This window comes from Myotis nattereri, assembly GCF_964212035.1.
Source record: "Myotis nattereri genome assembly, chromosome: 5".
NCBI classification, from domain to species: domain Eukaryota; kingdom Metazoa; phylum Chordata; class Mammalia; order Chiroptera; family Vespertilionidae; genus Myotis; species Myotis nattereri.
In genome coordinates this window covers 46,177,222-46,195,444 of record NC_138080.1, presented here as the reverse complement: position 1 = coordinate 46,195,444, position 18,223 = coordinate 46,177,222, and the positions used below count along the sequence as shown (strand labels likewise).

Sequence of the window (18,223 nt, the reverse complement as noted above, 5' to 3'; positions counted from 1 at the left end):
CTGGCTTGGTTGGGAGTAAATCTTTTAATATTTGGGAGAGTGGATAGCCAACAAATCCTGTAAGTTATTTTCTCTAAATATTATTTCTGTTATCTGACTTGTGGAAATAAATCCATGCCTAGTACCAAGAAGATAGCTAGTCTATATTATTAGTTGAATATAGATAGTTGGCTTATCTTAGTTAACCATTCTAAGAAATCTGTGGGAGACATCTTTTTTGTTACCTCGATTTTGAGATCAAGTGAAAGGAGCGAGACGACAGCTGAAGGTTATTTAATGAGTTAGTTGTCTGCAAACAATTCAAACCCTTGTCTGGTAACTTCTAAGTCTTTCTTCTTTTCATCAATCGTTTTCCCTCAACAAATCCTTTAGGAGCCGTAAGGTATGTCTTCTTTCACCATCACCACAATCTATTAGTATATTTAGTTATTTAATATGACTAGAAACCGATGATTTACTCACACACACACACACACACAGATACAGGCTACTGGAACCTCTTTTTTTTTCTCAAGAAGACAACAGCCTTGACCTTAGCAAGAGTAATATTGATGTTACTATGCCCCAGGCACTGTTTTAAGTGCTGTGCATTCATTATCTCATAAAACTTTCAGGAGGTGGGTACACTTTGAGAGACATTTTCTGGATGTGGAAATAGAGGCTCAGAGTAATTGAGCATCTTGCTCAAAGTCAGATAGATTGTCTAGATGTTAAAGGATACATGACAAGCAAAGGGAGATGTAAGAGAATCAAATACTAGGATTTCATTGCTCTCCCTTGCCCACAGCCTCCAGACAAAGCATTCTGTTGATTCAGTCCAAGGACAAAAAGTCCCAATTATAAAACTCATCTTCAGGTGTGTGTTATTTTAAATGAGTGATATTTACATAGGCCATCTAATCAGCACACAGCCACGAGCTCAGGTTTTTCTGGGACAGGTTCTTGATCATATAGCTTAATGAATTCTAGGTGATTCTCCTTGAATTTATGTGAAATTAGTGGAATTACTGGCTGTGTACTAAGCCCACTAATTGTGACAGGTGTTAGTTACTGAAGGTAACCCAGAACAGGAGAAGGGTGTCCTTGGGGAAGGGCGAGGTTGGGATTGCATGGGAGTGCCTGCAGTGTACCATTCTACAAAAGGCAGCAGTCATCATTAGAGCAGAAGCTCATCTATGTATCTCTTTGCAGGAAACGCAAACATGAGTTGAAAGGTAGCATCAAAGGGCTTTTCAAAAAATCCATATTTGCAATAATGCAGTCTTCAATTGTGAATTTATAAAGACTCCTGTGCCTATTTACTACATTTGGTTTTTTTTTTTTTTTTTAAAATATATTCTATTGACCTTCCACAGAGAGGAAGGGAGAGAGACAGAGAGCCAGAAACATCGATGAGAGAGAAACATCGATCAGCCGCCTCCTGCACATCTCCCACTGGGGATATGCCCGCAACCCAGGCACATGCCCTTGACCGGAATCGAACCTGGGACCTCTCAGTCCCCAGGCCGATGCCCCATCCACCGAGCCAAACCGGCCCCGGCAAGGGTGTTTTTGTCTATTAAACCACTTAACACTTCTACACAGCAGATATTATTGATAATTTAAATATGGGAATCCCGAGGCTCAGCAAGGTTATAAAATGTGCCCAAAGACATATAGCCAGGGAGTAGTGGGCAGAATTGTACCCGATTCTGTCTGATACTAAATTTTCCTCAGATTGTTTTACTTCACCCACACCACCTCTCAAATAGAACTCGATATAATTATGGGATAGTGACAAAAATATGCCAATTTTAGCATGGCGATTTCTGGTTTACCACCATACCAACATTTCTATTTAATTTCCTTTTCCACTCTAATGATTTAACATTGCTCATATTTGTTAGTCAAGGGAAGCATGGGCATACCACTCTGAACATTGCTGCGAGGTTTTATTTTTCTGTTTTTAATGCAGGCCAACGATGAGCAGATTTTCTTGTTTGAACAAAAATAATCACATGCAAGCAAATGTAACTGAACATAGCAGCGTGTTTTCTGCCAAACTATTTTTGCAAAAGTCATAAATCGTTACAAAGGTCATGGTGTGGTGTGGTGTTGATACATGTAGATAATTATTTTAACAAAATATTTAAAAATGTTTGCTTAAGACAAGACAGAGTGAGTATGCCTATGTAAAAGTCAAGAGCACAGGAAAACCCTGCCCCCCTCTGGGATCTCCCATTTGGCAGCTTTGCCGAAGCTGTCCCTAGCAGTCCGCACTGCAATAGGAACGAATCCCAAGGGACACCATTTTGGTAGCGTTGAAGCACTGTGCAGTTTTTCATGCCCAGCATGGGAGATGCATTATGGACGCTTTATTTTTTAGGATGCTGCTTTACTGCCACAGAGCTGTCAGACTGAATGAAGGCAACCTGGTTCCACGAATTCTGTATGTCAGGGCCGCTTAGATGACAAACTGCAGACATCCCACTAACTTCCATTTAAATTCATTGTCCATCCCAAGTCACTCACTGTTTTCCAGCTTGGATTGCCTCCTCCCATTATAAAGCAGGAGAAACACATTGCGTATTTTCCACTCTTTTCGAGTCTATCCGAGCAGCCCTGGGAGGTTTGCTGGTGCAGTTCCCACAGCAGAGGGGTGGCGGCTGCAGATTTCATGTTGTTTCAGACAGAGGCGTTTTGTAGGGACTTATGAGAATAACCGAGATGCATTCACTACTTGGAAACACACTGACTTCAAAGTCCTGGAAATCTTGGACAGATGTGCAATCTTCCTTACAATATTTATTTGGGAGTGCAGGAATCATCTTTTGTTTTTTTTTTTACAATCTGAATTGAAAGCACATTGAGTTTTTTAATCAGAAAAGCCTTGAGGGTCTTTCTTTAGCAATCAAACTGAGCTGGTCAGCTTAATTCTTTCATTCATCAGCAAACAGAAGTTTTCTGAGCATCTTCTCCAAGCAGGTCTGCTCTAGTGTCGACTTGTTAGTCCACTACATACCTTAGTGGACAAAGTAGGACACCGGGTCACTTTCTCTGCTGTGTCGCTGCAACTTGTGCCCTGATCTCACACGTGGCTGGGATAGAAGGGACAATGAGTAGTTGAAACAGTGCTCCCTCATAAAAGATGCATGGGCCTCAGCTACATGCAAATTAGTCCCTTCTATAGCATCACTTTTATCTTTTCTTCTTTTAAGAAATACTTATTGAACACCTACTATGTGCCAGCCACTCTTCTAGAGAGAAAGATAGTCAGGAATCCCTGTACCTGTGGAGCTGACACCAGTGGACCATGTCAGAGTTCAGTGGCCTGGAGGCAATCTTCTTATTGCCACTGATTTCAAGATTCACTCAACACCAGACTGATTTCAAGGTCATGACTTTTCCATTAGGACTGAATCTGTTGCTGTCTCTATCCCTAAGGACAACAGGAAGTGGAAGGACTAAGACAGACAGCTCTCTGCCTCCCCAGATCCCCACACACCTCAGTTAATGGGCAAATATTGGCTTTTCCATCGAATTAAGTCATAATCGATGGCATTTACTTTCTGTCTGTGAGGCACTGCTCTAAGCCTGGGGAAAAAGCTGAATAGTCTTTAATTCAAATAGCTTTGTAGTTAAGAGCATGGACAGTTGTATTAGTTTGCTAGGGTTGCCGTCACAAATACTTCAGACTGCATAACTTAAACAACCGAAATGTATCTTCTCACAGTTCTGGAGGCCAGAAGTCCAGGATCAAGGTGTCGGCACGTTTGATTTCTTCTGAGGCCTCGCTCCTTGACTTGGATGGTCACCTTGTCCCTGTGCCCTCAGATGGCGTTCTCTCTGCGTCTGTATGTTCTAATTTCCTCTTCTTATCAGGACAACAGTCAGATTGGATGGAGGCCCGCCATGATAGCTTCATTTTTACTTAATTCTCTCTTTAAAGGTCCTCCAAATACAGTCACAGTCTGAGGCACTGTGGTTTAAGGCTTCAACATGTAAATTTTGAGGGGACACAGGTCAGCCCACAGAAACTGGCAATGTAGACGCCTTGAGTTTGAATCCTGGCCCTACCACTTGATAGCTGTGTGACCTGGGACAAGTAACTTCATCTCTTTGTACCTTATTTCTTCATTAGTACAGTAGGGAGGTGATAATAAAAATAAGGATGATGCCCTAACCGACTTGGCTCAGTTGATAGAGCGTCAGCCTGAGAACTGAGGAGTCCCGGGTTCGATTCCGGCCAAGGGCACATGCCTTGGTTGCGGGCTTGATCCCCAGTATGGGGCATGCAGGAGGCAGCCGATCAATGATTCTCTGTCATCATTGATGTTTCCATCTCTCTCTCCTTCTCCCTTCCTCTCTGAAATCAATAAATATATATATTAAAAAAAATAAGGATGATAACCGTGCTTACCTCATAGAAGTGTTGTGAAAATTGAGTTGCTAGGTATAAAATACAGTGCCTAGCATGGAGAAATGCTCAATAATGTTACCTTTTACTTTCATCCAGTTTCCAAGCTGATTCAGCTCTTTGTGATGTGTTTCCTTAGCTTTTCTTAGTTTATCTAGATTGATGTTTACTTGACCTAAATAAACAGGCATCTAAAATTGTCATTTAAAGAAAGTGCTTGGAGTTGATAGCGGATAATGACAACATCTCATTTGCGGAATGGTAGGCACTTTACATCAATTATCTCACTAAATCATACAATAGCCCCATAATCAGATTTTCTTGGACAGATTTTCTGTGGGGAAATGAGGCTCAGAGAATAATCACATATGTCCTCCGAAGGTCCACAGGTTGGGTGGTGGGGCTGGGTTATAAATATGGGTTGGGAGGACTCTGTAGTAGCCTCATTCCTCATCACTGTATACTATCTCCCATTAGCCTCCAATGGCTGTGCCATGGGCTTTTCTAGTTCGTCGTACATCCATATTGTAACCCACTGCCTTTTGGTCTTATTTTTGAATGTAGCCATGATGCCTTAACAACTGTTTCCCTCCTCATGATGGTGATTTGGGGTCAGGCGGAGAAAGGCAGTGGGGTTCCCACCACCCCTGTTTTCATCATCCCAGTGTCTCATAGAATACGGATACATGGATGTGATGTTACAAGTACAAGCTGCATAGAAGCGTAGAATGAGGGCATGGAAACCTCTGTGCATCCCTACCTCTATTTCTCAAGTTTCTCTCTAATCCGTCTCAATTCATTTAGCGTAAGGACAGTGAAATCCCAGGTTACTGGGATGTCATATCAACCAAACTTTTATTCAAGGCACATTCATTCATTAATCACAAGGTTGCATTCTTTCTTTGGTTGAGTCATTATGTCAGGAGTTGTAGATCCAAAGATGATTAAAAAATGGTTCCTTAAAAAATGGTTCCTATTTTCACAGAGCTCTCAGTTCAGAGGGAAGGAGACAGCCGAGAAAAACATCCATGCAAGAAAAGTAGGATAAGGACCTCTGTGGAGATATAAAATTTAGGGGCCCTGCAGGCACAGAGAGGGAGAATTTAGTCCAGTGTGTGTGTGTGTGTGTGTGTGTGTGTGTGTGTGTAAGTGCACACACGCATGTGCACAGGGGTAAGTGGAGGGATGTAAAAACTTCTAGAAGAGGTAATGTCAGAACTGGTTCTTAAAAGTCACTGTGGGTGGAGTGAGATAGGGTGGGTGAATAAAGGGTAAAAAAAATAGATGTGTAAAAAACTTGTGAAGGCACAGTGTGCTTAGGAAACTGCAAATAGTTCTGTAAAAAGGAGATTAGGGTTGTGCGGGGGTGGTTGTGGGTGAGGATGAGGTAAGATAAAGCTGTGGAAAGTGGGTGGGTTTTATGTCATGTAAGGACATAGACATTATCTTGCTGATAATGGAGAATTATTGAAGGCTTTTAAAGAAGAGTAGTGATGTAATGAGCTTTGCTCTGTATGAAGGTCACTCTGGTTAGGACTGCATGGTTCCTTTATCTACATTAATAAACACTGAATTGCCTCGGACTGGGTCACCCTGAAGTGACCAAGACTTTGTTCCCAAAATGTGATTGTTTGTGGAGCCTGGCACAGTGACCACATCATCACCACCCTCTGCAGTCAAGTTTGATTCCTGTTTGTTTTTAAGTGGAATATTGAGATAGGAGTTTCCATTTACACAGCGGAAGTCCAGGGCAGACCTAGAAAGCAGAAGTTCCTGTCATTAGTCAAAGGTTCAGAGCAAAAGAGGACACTGTTTTTAAATTAGAACTGATGATTTAGATTCTTCAAGTAGTTTGTGATGGAGGAAGTCACAAGACATTCTCCTTGCCCACTTCCTTAGCTAACTCTTGCGGAAATATGGAGATTATTTTATCCCAGTCCAACCTAGAGAAAATAAATCATGAAGTGAGAAGCAATTTGATAAGTAAATATAGTTTGTTTGTGTTTTAACAAAAGGTATTCTAAATCACCCAGAAATGTAGTTCTGTGTGATTGAAACAGGTCCCTATATTCAGAACTTGGCTGGCTGTGTAGAATCTATCCGTGTAAAATCTGTGGAATTCTGCCTCCTTACCACCTACCCCTTTTTTATGTCATGAAACCTGAACGTAGATGTGGCTCTTGTTAATATTGGACAGTGCTGCATTTTCAGTATTCCACTGGGCTGTCATGCAGCCCTGCCAGACAGATTTCTTTGCTGTGCCTCAGTCAGGGTGGCTGAAGGACTTGGCTCAAGTCCTGTGGAGACAAGTGATGGAGTCAAGAATAGTCAACATTCTGACTGCTTTTTCTACCCCAGACTCTCAGCTCTTTTTCAGCAAAGGTTCTTCTTATTAACAGTGACATTTCACCACATTGCTCTTCTGGGGCACAGCATTTCTTCACTTCTTGGCTTTATACTGAGAGCCCAGTCTTTATTTTAGTCCTTCACTTGTTGCCTTCAAAACACTCATCAAACTGTCAAACAGTTCATTTGATCATCATATGCATGTGCTCTTATCTGTTTCTACTAAACTCTCAAAGGCCCAGGCTTCCATTTTCAGAATGCCTCACTCTGAATTCTTTTCACCTGACACATAGGAACCAATAGATCCATTTGAGGACAATTAAGGGGCAATTGTAAATACTTTTTTTAAATAACAATATTTAAAACCTTGACCAGAAGTAAATTTTCACATAACCTTTCACATTTCCTCCTCCCTCCTGGCTGTTACAGAATCTTTTTTTTTTTTAAATATATCTTATTGAATTTTTTTTACAGAGAGAAAGGGAGAGGGATAGAGAGTTAGTTAGTTAGTTAGTTAGTTAGTTAGTTAGTTCAATGAGAGAGAAACATCGATCAGCTGCCCCCAGCAGACCCCCTCCTGGGGATGTGCCCACAACCAAGGTACATGCCCTTGACTGGAAATGAACCTGGGACCCTTCAGTCCGCAGGCTGATGCTCCATCCACTGAGCCAAACCAGGTAGGGCCTGTTACAGAATCTTGCATTCCCCTTTGCCCAGGGCCTCACATCAACAACTTGTTTGCATTCAACAACTCTGCACCAAAAGCTCCGGCCTTCGTTTTCCCTTCAGTCTAATACTTTTAATTGCCAAAATCTTACTGCTGGAAAATAGAGTGGATAGTACTTAAGGGATCGCTAACAACTAGACACCTCTACATGATCATCAGAGTTGCATCAACATCAGCAATTGCCTTTATCAGTCAGAGAACTGCAGCATTGAGGTTTTCCTGCCACGCACTGGACGGTTGCGCTGGAACCCGACAGACTTTGTTCCCCATAACAAAGGTGAGCCTCACATTTGACTGGTCCTCGTCTCCAATCGTGGCTTTTGTAGAGTTGTTTTTAATGAAGGCTCTGAGCTGGGCTGTTCACAAGGAGTCTTGGAACTTGGCCCATGTGATAGAAAAAGACTTTTGATTTCAGTGCTCAGGCTATTTGTTACTTATTTTTGCTCAGTGACAAATACAGACAGACATTCACAAGTCCTCTCAACATGCTTAGCATCCACCTACAGTTCGACAAAGCCAGTCAGCTGGTGTTAAAGTGAAGGGCATTTCACAGGAGGCAAAGGAGATTGTGCATAGCATTTATTCTCAGGGAATTTTCACATTTATCTTCAGGAAAGAATGTCTTCTTTGTGCTTTTGAGTAAAGAACAACTTGAGAGAACATTAGAATTCAGGGAAAATACTCAGATTTGGGGGGAAAAACAGCTTTCGCGGCAGTCTCATTTTTTAAAGACAGCTGTATCACCTTTAATTCACTCGAACACCCACATATCTTTTAAAACCTGCTTTCGTACCACGCTGACAGTTAGAATTTTATCTCTGCACTGTTAATATTTCTCTAGAGAGTACATTACTGCATCATTTTGACAAACTTGAACGCGAAGAGATGAATGCTCCTCCTCTCTGAAAAATTTCGGGGTAAGTTGCTTTAACCAGTTTCCTGTTTTCAGAGACTATTTTCCTGTCATCACTTCAGACCTAGCAAAGTTCAGATAATTCTTTTAACAGCCGTATTTTCTAAGAAGTGGGATGCTCACAGTAGTCCTCATGGCTCTGAGGTCTGGAGCCATACTGACTACTGCTGTATTCTCGCGGGCCATAGGTGCTGACGCAGAGCAAGAAGACCCGTGAATCAAAAGGCCCCCTAGCCCCCCACCGCTCAGCGTGCAGGATGCTGCTCACCCTGCCTTTTTCTTGCTTCCTGGAAACCCCCTTTTCCCAAGGCGCTCTGATTCCCAGCTGGGCAGGATGGAATGTCTTCGTGTGATAACATTCAAAATATTTTGCTGAGGGACCATGGATGGGTGAAGAGGAAAACAGAATATTAATTGAAAATCAAGTATTCCTATCAGCTAAAAGCTCCCTTCCTTTGGCAGTCGGAGAACAACTTTTTAAACAATCATATAGAAAATGTGCCATTCAGCAGATTTGATGATCTCAAGTAGAGAAGCGGTAAACGAAATACAATGTACTTGTAGACTGGACAAGATAAAGATCTACTGCCTGTTTTTGTATGACTTGTAAGCGGTAAATGGTTTCTGCAAGTTTAAATGGTTGGGAAAAAAGAATAATAGTATTACTATGACATTGGAAATAAAGCTTTATTGGAGCAGAGCCAAGACCATTTATTGATATAGTGTCTTTCATTGTTTTCATGCTACAACCATTGAGCACTTGCATAGTTGAATAGTTGCAACGGAGACCATGTAGCCCTGAAAGATTCAAATATTTACTATCTGTCCTTTAACCAAGTTTATTGACCACTGGGTTAGATCACTGTATCATAAGGTGATTTTATTTAAAAATATTTTATAATAAGAGAAATGTCTTTGATATATTTAGTGAAATAATTATAACAAATTGTATATAAAAGATGATCCCAAATAGTTTATTTTCTATGCATAATAGTTGCTTCCTTCCCCTCTTGGAAATGTAAGTTTTATGAAAGAAAAAAATGCATTAATTATTTCAAGTGTAGAATGATGCTTGGTATATAGTAGATGCTCAATCCTATATAATAAAAACCTAATATGCAAATCAACCAGTGAAACGACTGGTCGCTATGACACACATTGACCACCAGGGGGCAGACACTCAATGCAGGAGCTGCCCCCTGGTGGTCAGTGCGCTCCCACAGTGGGAGTGCCACTTGGTTGACCGGGATGAGCCGTTCATAAGGCTGGTCCACAGCCACTTGGCTGACCAGGAGGAGGGGCGCTCCCACAGTGGGCCAATCCCCGCAGGCCACACCCCTCCACCAAGTGCATGAATCCTGTGCACTGGGCCTCTAGTAAACAAATAAAGGCCAGTTGAAGACTGATGATTTATGTAATTGCACAATGTATATATGTAATAATAATCATAGCAAAACCTTTCTGAGATCTGCAAATGTTAGGTACCAGGTTGATAATTTTAAGTGTGTGAACCCCGTTAGCTTAACAAAGTCCTTTTGGAAGGTACGTAATTTATTCTCATTTTACAGAAGAAAAGGGCAAGGAGAGATTGTATAACTTGTCTACTGCTACAAGGCTAAGAAGTAATGTGATCAGAATTGAAAAGGTTTGATGGATTCCAGAGTCTGGGCTTTAACCATAAGCTATACTCCTTAAACAGAAATTAATTTTCTTACCTGTCCTTCAGGTGAGAAAGAAAGGGATGGGAAACTACCAGAGGTAAATATCCAAATAACAGAACCTACTGGGGTAGGAGATTATAGATGGTTTTTGTTTCCTTAGCTACACATTTTAATGTTTTCCCATGTTTTTTAAAATGAGTAGATTTACTTTTAATTAGTTTGAAAATAAGAAACAAATGTTTCTAAAGGAAAGGAAAGACAGCCCAGAAAGGCTGTCAATTATTTCAATTGTTTATGTAGATCATTTCCTTATTTCTCTGAGGGTCTTAAGTGAATTGCCGAGGAAACTGTTCTGGCCTGTCTGTCTCATGTGTTGGCTTGTGTTGTTAAACTTCAGTATTCACCTCCCTTTGAATACTTCCTAGCACTGAGAATGCAAAGAGCTGTCTGGGTATCACTTTGGTCCAAAGACCCTGACTGATAGAGCTTCTGGATGTTTATCGTTAGAAGTCTGCAGTATTCATGTCTTTGAAAGCTATATTGTGTCTTCTGGTCATGTTTGCTTACACTGATTTATCTGTATCTCTCACTGCATGATGGACTGCTTTTGTCTGGAATATATTATTATTATTTTTAAATTGGCATAATAGTTGGAGCAATACATTTAAAATTAGATTTATATTATATCTAAGAAGATAATTAGGTCCCAGGAGCCCGAAAGCATTTAACAGAGTGAAAATAAAGAAAAAGGAGAGTAGTAATGTTAAAAAAGAAATTCCTTATTTATGGTTCAAGTTTTTTTGTTTGTTTGTTTTCTCTCTGTTTTTTTTTTTCCTCTTAAATTGTATGTCAATAACTGTGGCATGCGTTGGCCTAAATTTCAAGGCTAAGAGGAGAAAGATTTTCCTTTTTAAACAAAACTAGAATACAGGTGATTAGAATGATTAAGTGAATGCTGTTAAAATTATTGAGGTCAGTGTAACCCCAAATTCAAGCGTGGTTAGAGAAGATGATGAATTCCTGCATTTAAGACCAGAGATAAAAACTCAGCAAGAAGCAGGCAAGCAAGGTGGGAAAACAAAAGCTTTAACAAAAAGGAAACCAGTTATACTTTGAGAAACTCTTAGGTTATTTTAAACTAGAGGCCTGGTGCATGGTCGGTGGGGGGGTCCCTCAGCCCGGCCTGCACCCTCTCACAATTTGGGATCCTAAGGGGGATGTCCGACTGCCAGTTTAAGCCCGATCCGGGGATTGGGCCTAAACTGGCAGTTGGACATCCCTCTCACAATCTGGGACCGCTGGCTCCTAACCACTCATCTGCCTGCCTGCCTGCCTGCCTGCCTGCCTGATCGCCCCTAACCACTCTGCCTTGGCCCCCACTGCCATGGCTTCTCCCCAAAGGACATCCAGAATGACATCTGGAAGGTTGTTCGGCTGTCCAGTCTAATTAGCATATTATGCTTTTATTATTATAGATGGCTTTTAAAAATCCCCGTGATGTGTCTAGACATTCCAGTCATAATTTCAGAGGCTTCTATTGCCCAGGCCTGTTAAAAGTGAGTTAAGTGGTTTTGTTTTTTTTTCTACACATCTTTGTGACTTAGTTTTTTGTTTCTTTCCCCCATGAGCGTCATTCTGATTTCTGAGTGATAAGCAAAGCTGCTCCATGCCTTCTCTCAGTGACTTTAGCAGAAACAGGGGCCTGGGAGTGATGCCATTGGTTCTGAGGTTGAAGTGTCCTCCAGTGGAACCCATCATGGTCTTCACTGTTTATGGTGACTTCAGTCAGGCTTGTCATCTGATGCAGTTTAGCAATGAAATTGTAAAACTATCTGAAGTGAGGCAAAAACAATTCAAGTGACAGATTTTTTGAAAAATCACCTATACCCATGCAGTTGAAGAAATGACATTTGCTTAAATACATTTTGTGAGGTTACATGTGCGTAAATGATCTGTTACCAAGAGCACTGATGTTTTTATCAAAGAAGAAAAAACACACTCTTACTTCTTTTTCTTTGGAGATTGTGGTGACGGTTGTGAACCATACAATTTCACTTTTAAATTTGCGACTTCTGAAAATGCTTTTTCTTCCTGACATCATAAAGCAGCCTCAGAAAATCAGACAGTTGTTATTACAAATAGAGAGCAGTTCCATTCAGACGTTGAATAGACAATTATACGTGTCTGGATCCTTTCCTTTTTTTGTGGTGCCTACTTTTAGATGTGGAATAAAACCACATTAACCAGAGGACGTTCTTATTGGTGGTTAGTAGCCAATTTCTGCCACATCTTTCAAGTATCCTGTTTAAAAAACATTTCTAATTGTCTAACAATACCTTCCATTATATAAGACTTCGCTCAGGAAGCATCATTGAGGTATTAAATATTAAAGCCTCAGAAGATAAAGGGATCATAACATATCGTCTAATCACACTCTGGCATTTGACAGGCGAGAGCCTGAAGCTGTGAAAATGTGTGACTGCCTGAGGACACACTCACTCAGCAATCACATGCTGAAAACATGTTTGTTTTTTTAATTCCCTAGATGGCCGCCCCTATCCTGTTATTCTCTGGGATCCATCTTTAGCTCCAACAAGTAATGAGACCCACTCTTCTGTGAAGCTCACCTGGGGAGCCTACCAGCAGCTGCTAAAGCAGAAGTGCTGGCAGCATGGCCGCGCACCCAGACCCGAGTGGGGCTGTACTGCAGTGCATCACCATGAGTGGTCCAAGATGGCCCTCTTTGATTTCCTGTTACAGGTGAGTTCACCAAATCAAGCAAGTGGTTTTCTAAGACTAACGCTGAGTTCGGCAAGTCTGACACGAAGGGATTTTCTGCACCTTGAGTTTTTATGAAGCCAGAGTTTAAGTTCTCTCTTGCTATATTTGGCGAGTATATATAGTACCTCATGGTACACTTTTATGTCCTTTAGGGAAATATTTAGAAATGTCTCTCAGTTCTTTTATTAATTTCTGAAGAGGTAATTCTTCAGTGTTTCGATCTTGCAATAGTTATACTTACCATAGATACAATTTATTGAGGTAACCCATCAATAATTCTTCAAGGTGGATAGTCTTACCCGATTTGGGAAATGAGTAAATTGAAGGTTGGTGAAGTTAAGTAACTAATGCCAGTTTCTTTTTAAAATTTTAAAATTAAAAAAATTATATATATATATATTTTTTTATTTCAGAGAGGAAGGGAGAAAGAGACAGAAACATCAGTGATGAGAGAGAATCATGGATTGGTTGCCCCCTTCACACCCCACACTGGGGATCGAGCCTGCAACCCAGGCATTTGCCCTGATTGGGAATCAAACCATTGACCTCCTGGTTCATAGGTCGATGTTCAACCACTGAGCCATGCCAGCCAGGCAATTTTTAAATGTTTAAAAATAGTAATTGTTGAAAGTACTACATCACAAATTCTTAAGACCACTGACAGCTGGAGCTGGGATTCCCTGGGATCTGTTGATGATAAAAGTTTGTCTTCTTTCCATCATTCCTCCCTGTGTTTCAGTGGTCATTTGGCTTACAACCACCTTTTCCCTTGTTTTCTTTTCAGTAATTTTTTGCAAATATTTAATTAAGATTAAACATCAGAGAATAACTAATACATAACTGAATGACTCGACATTTCCTAGGTTTCTCATAACTCTTAACTCCTTTTGATAAAGATCCTTTGACTCTGTCCACCCCCTCATTCTGATTTCTGCTTTTTCCTTCCTCTATTAAAAACAAACTTGGATTTCTGTTGCTATATTGTTAATGAGTATTTTGTGGAAATTTAAGACTGTCTTAGGACATTTGCAAAACATTCTCCTTTCAGGTGTGTGTGACTTTTCAGGATGGCGTATAGATTCCTCAGATGTCTGCTTCCAATTTAAAAGCCTTTAGAATTTTATACAGGGTGGGGCAAAAGTAGGTTTGTCATTGTTTGTGTGGAAAATAATACAATATTAATAAATAATAACAAGAATAAACTCTTGTGTTTTGCATACTCATAATTTTAAACCACCTATTGCTCCACCCTATATATTCTTTTCTTTTTTTTCTTCTTTTTTTTTTGCATCAAGCTTTTATTCAGGTCTTTGCTGTCTGTCCAGTCAGTTTGGGGGGATTTAAATAAATTACAGCACTTATTTAAATGGTGTTTGGGATGGAGTGTATTGAATGGATTTTATGAATAATCTCTTTTTTAAAGAGAGAGAGAAATGTAGGAAGAAAACAAGTTTAATTCAGACTCACCGTCTAAGGATTGGAAACTTTCAAGAAGGAGAGAATGATTTATGGTGTCAATGCCACAGAGCCACCAGCGAGAGCTGAGCTGGAAAACATGAAATTTGGTTTGGCAAGGAGGCAGTAAGTCACCAAATACTGTTGAACAGTCCAGCTGCAAGGCTCAGGCTGGTTCTAAACACCCCCTCCATTCTACAGGTAGGGGAAGCTGAGGCATAAAGAAGTTATTATCACGAACTGTGACAGGCCTAAGATCTTACCCTTCTCACAAGCTAAGAAGTTAGCCAGCCACACGTTCATGGATGCTAGCAGAAACAAAAGACTCCCAAGCCAGACACAAATGACCTCATTACTCATGGCAGCTGGCAAAAGCTTCATGGTCCTTTGCCCCTCAAGTCCCATTGGGGCGATACAGAGTGGCCCTGTTGAATGCAGCATATAGCGGAGTTGTGTCATTGCTGAGAACTCTAAATTTAGGAATCCTCCAATCTTGTAAGAGGCTGCTAGCAAACCTGCTTAACATTTGTCACAAAAGGAGATAGTATCTTTATTATCTTGGTCAGAAAACAGATCTGCCTTCCATCCTAGAGGGAGATACTATTTGTATCTTCCAAGGCTGTTTGCTATACTAACACACTTGTAGAGATAGTGCAGAATTAAACCTGCTGTAAGATGGACAGAAATGCCATGGAAAATTGTCTCTCAACAGTTACCTTACTTGTTCTGTATTATATAGCTAGAAAGTTCCCAAATAGAGGTTTCAGCAAGTTTGAATAATTCTAGATATTATATTTTTAAACATTATTGTAAAACAATTGTCAAGTTATTGTTAGGTTAATAAAAGAAGGTGGTGTGATAAAAATGTGTTAGCAAACAAGTGGAGAATGAATGAAGATTTCTAGGGTTAGGTAGGTAAAGGTACTCACTATGAGGCCAGATATTTGGGGAGTGGCCAGCATAGATGTTGAAGCTCTAAGGATGATGGCTAGCAGGAGGATGGAGAGGAAACCTATGAACCTGGTAGTGAAGTCTATGAGAAAGGAATGACCTTGAGGTTTGTAGCTAGTGAACATAAGAACTAACCTATACTGAATAGAGGGCAAACCCTTTTAGAAGTTGTCTCTAGTGATATTTGTTTTAATTCTGGAATCTTCAATTAAATCTCATCCTATGTCTGTCTTTATCATTGAGGAAAGCTACTATCTTTCAACCAATGAATACATATTTATGCGACATCTACCGTGCATTATACTACAGAAAATAACCACAGGGGTAACAAAGCAGATAAGATTGTATCCTCATTGCCCACCTCAAGTTTGATTTTTAAAAAAACATTTAGTTTGAAAATGTGGTGAATAAAACAAAAAGATAGATTCATGTAAGAATGGCTGGCTGACACTGTGGAGAACAGTATGGAGTTTCCTCAAAAAACTAAAAATGGAACTCCCATTTGACCTAGTGATCCCACTTCTAGGACTATATCCCAAGAAACCAGAAACACCAATCAGAAAGGATATATGCACCCCTATGTTCATAGCAGCACAATTCACCATAGCTAAGATCTGGAAACAGCCTAAGTGCCCATCAGCAGATGAGTGGATTAGAAAACTGTGGTACATCTACACAATGGAATACTATGCTGCTGTAAAAAAGAAGGAGTTCTTACCATTTGCAACAGCATGGATAGAACTGGAGTGCATTATGCTAAGTGAAATAAACCAGTCAGAGAAAGATAAATATCACATGATCTCACTCATTTATGGAATATAATGAACAACATAAACTGATGAAAAAAAGCAGATCCAGAGACAGAGAAGCATTGGTCAGACAGTCAAACCTCAGAGGGAAGGTAGGGGAGGGTGGGAGTAAGGGGGAGAGATCAACCAAAGGACATGTATGCATGCATATAAGTCTAACCAATGGACAGAGACAACAGGGGGGTGAGGGCATGAGTGTGGGGGATAGGGGGAGTAATGGGGGGATAAGGACACATATGTAATACCTTAATCAATAAAGAAATTAAAAAAAGAATGGCTGGCTGAAGTAATATAAGTTCTCATTGTTATGAGGTCAAAGGAGAGAGAGCATTTTGCCATAAAATAGCTAGAAAAGGAGGAAGAGTTTGAGAGAGGATAGGGCAAAACATGAGGAGGGATTGACAATTATTCACATGATATTGAGAGCAGCCTAAATATACTATCTGTCTGAAACGGTTATTAGGGGAGTAGTGGTACATTCTGCCTATAAGAGATACCATAGCACAGGGATAAAGAGAGCTGTTTTCACAAGATGTGTGTTCACTTTGTAGCTCTCCGTTCATTACCCTGACTGAGCAAGAACAGATTCCGGCTGAGCCACAGTCTCCTTCAGAGAGCATCACAGCCTTTGTCATCATGGTATTCATTGTCTGTGGTCCTGAGGACAAATCTGGGCACATGAGTTGTTATGAATTTTCAACAAAGATAAATATTTCAAATCCTTAGACTAATACTATTGATAATCTAACAAACATATAACACTTGCTATATTCATGGCACTGTCCTGAGCACTTGACACTAAGCACTAAGATATTAATTTATTTAATCCCCATGTCAACCCTATGAAGTAGACACTTATTATTCTTATTTTAGATTTGAGGAAATCTAGACAAAGAGAAATGAAGTAACTTGGGCAAGGTCTCACATAGTTGGCATGCAACAGAAATTGGAGTCAAACTCAGGAGTTTTGGTTTAAGAAACAAACTTGTGAATAATGCTTCTTTCAATTCATTTTATGGGGCATCATAAAATGAATTTGCTTATTTTCTAAGTCAAAGATCTGGGAGTCACTTAGATGCTCTACAATACATACCTGCACATCCATACAGTGATATCTTTGGTATCACCCAAATCTATCTTTTAGGTATAGCTTGTGTTCCTATCTTAGTTCAGGTTTTGTCATTTATTACCTGGATAACTCCCTCCAATCCACTCATACTCTATGACCAAGATTCACCTTTGGCTTGAGATATTGGGCATCAGGAACTGATTCTGTTGGTAGGTCAGTTCTTTTTGTAGTCAACCCTCTTGTTCCTTCTGCCTGGGGAAGGGGGAGGGGGCTGGAAACTTTCTCAGTCTTGATAATGTATGAGGATGAGATCTCTGCAAGACTTTACTGAACCTGTTCAAGTAATGATACCACGATTGAAGTTCCTAATTTTGGCTCTAATTAAAAAGCACTGAATCTGAGTGTTAGAAATTAATTTGATTGCTAATTAATTTGCTTACATCTACAAAAGTATATCAAATTATATGTATGAGGACAGCATCTGTGAGAGTGGACATACATTTTTTTTCATTTATCTAATATCTATTTGCTTCCTACTGTGCAACAGACAAAAGGCTAATTTCCTTTAGATGTTGCAGCATTTTACAATTTCCTAAGGAAAGTATTAGGGTGCCCGTTTCCCCCTTTCTTGCAAATTTTTGGAAGTGGAAAACTAATATTTTGGCTTATTTTGGAAGGTAGTGGGGGGTCTTGTTTATATTTCCAGTTCTTTCATTATGAATGAGATTGAGGATGTACATATTTTCAAATATTGTTTATTTGTATTTCTTTTTTTGTGAATTGTGTATTCATACCATTGCCCTTTTATATTGCATTCCATAACATTTGCTTATTGATTTATAAACACATTTTGTATTTATATCATGGAAATTTGCTTCGTCATTCCTATATGTCTCAAATAATTTTTCTTACTTTTGACTTTACTCATAGTAGATTTTGCTCTAGAGAAATTTATCTTTTTTAAAAATATGTTTTTTATTGATTTTAGAGAGAGAGGGAGAGGAATAGATAGAAAGATAGAAACATCACTGAATGCATGCCCCCACACTGGGGATTGAGCCTGCAACCCAGGCATGTGCCTTACCAGGAATTGAACCTGTGACCTCTGGGCTCAA

At 40.0% G+C, this 18,223-nt stretch overlaps 1 protein-coding gene across 1 annotated transcript in view; it reads left to right on the top strand.

The window, feature by feature from the left end:
- GASK1B (golgi associated kinase 1B) overlaps positions 1–18,223 on the top strand; it is a gene marked incomplete at its 3' end in the record, with an annotated part of 51,384 nt that overhangs the window by 6,438 nt on the left and 26,723 nt on the right. The window contains exon 2 of the mRNA XM_081093042.1: positions 12,589–12,803. Within this exon, the coding sequence (XP_080949168.1) occupies positions 12,589–12,803 (215 nt within the window). The remainder of the gene's footprint in view (positions 1–12,588; positions 12,804–18,223) is intronic.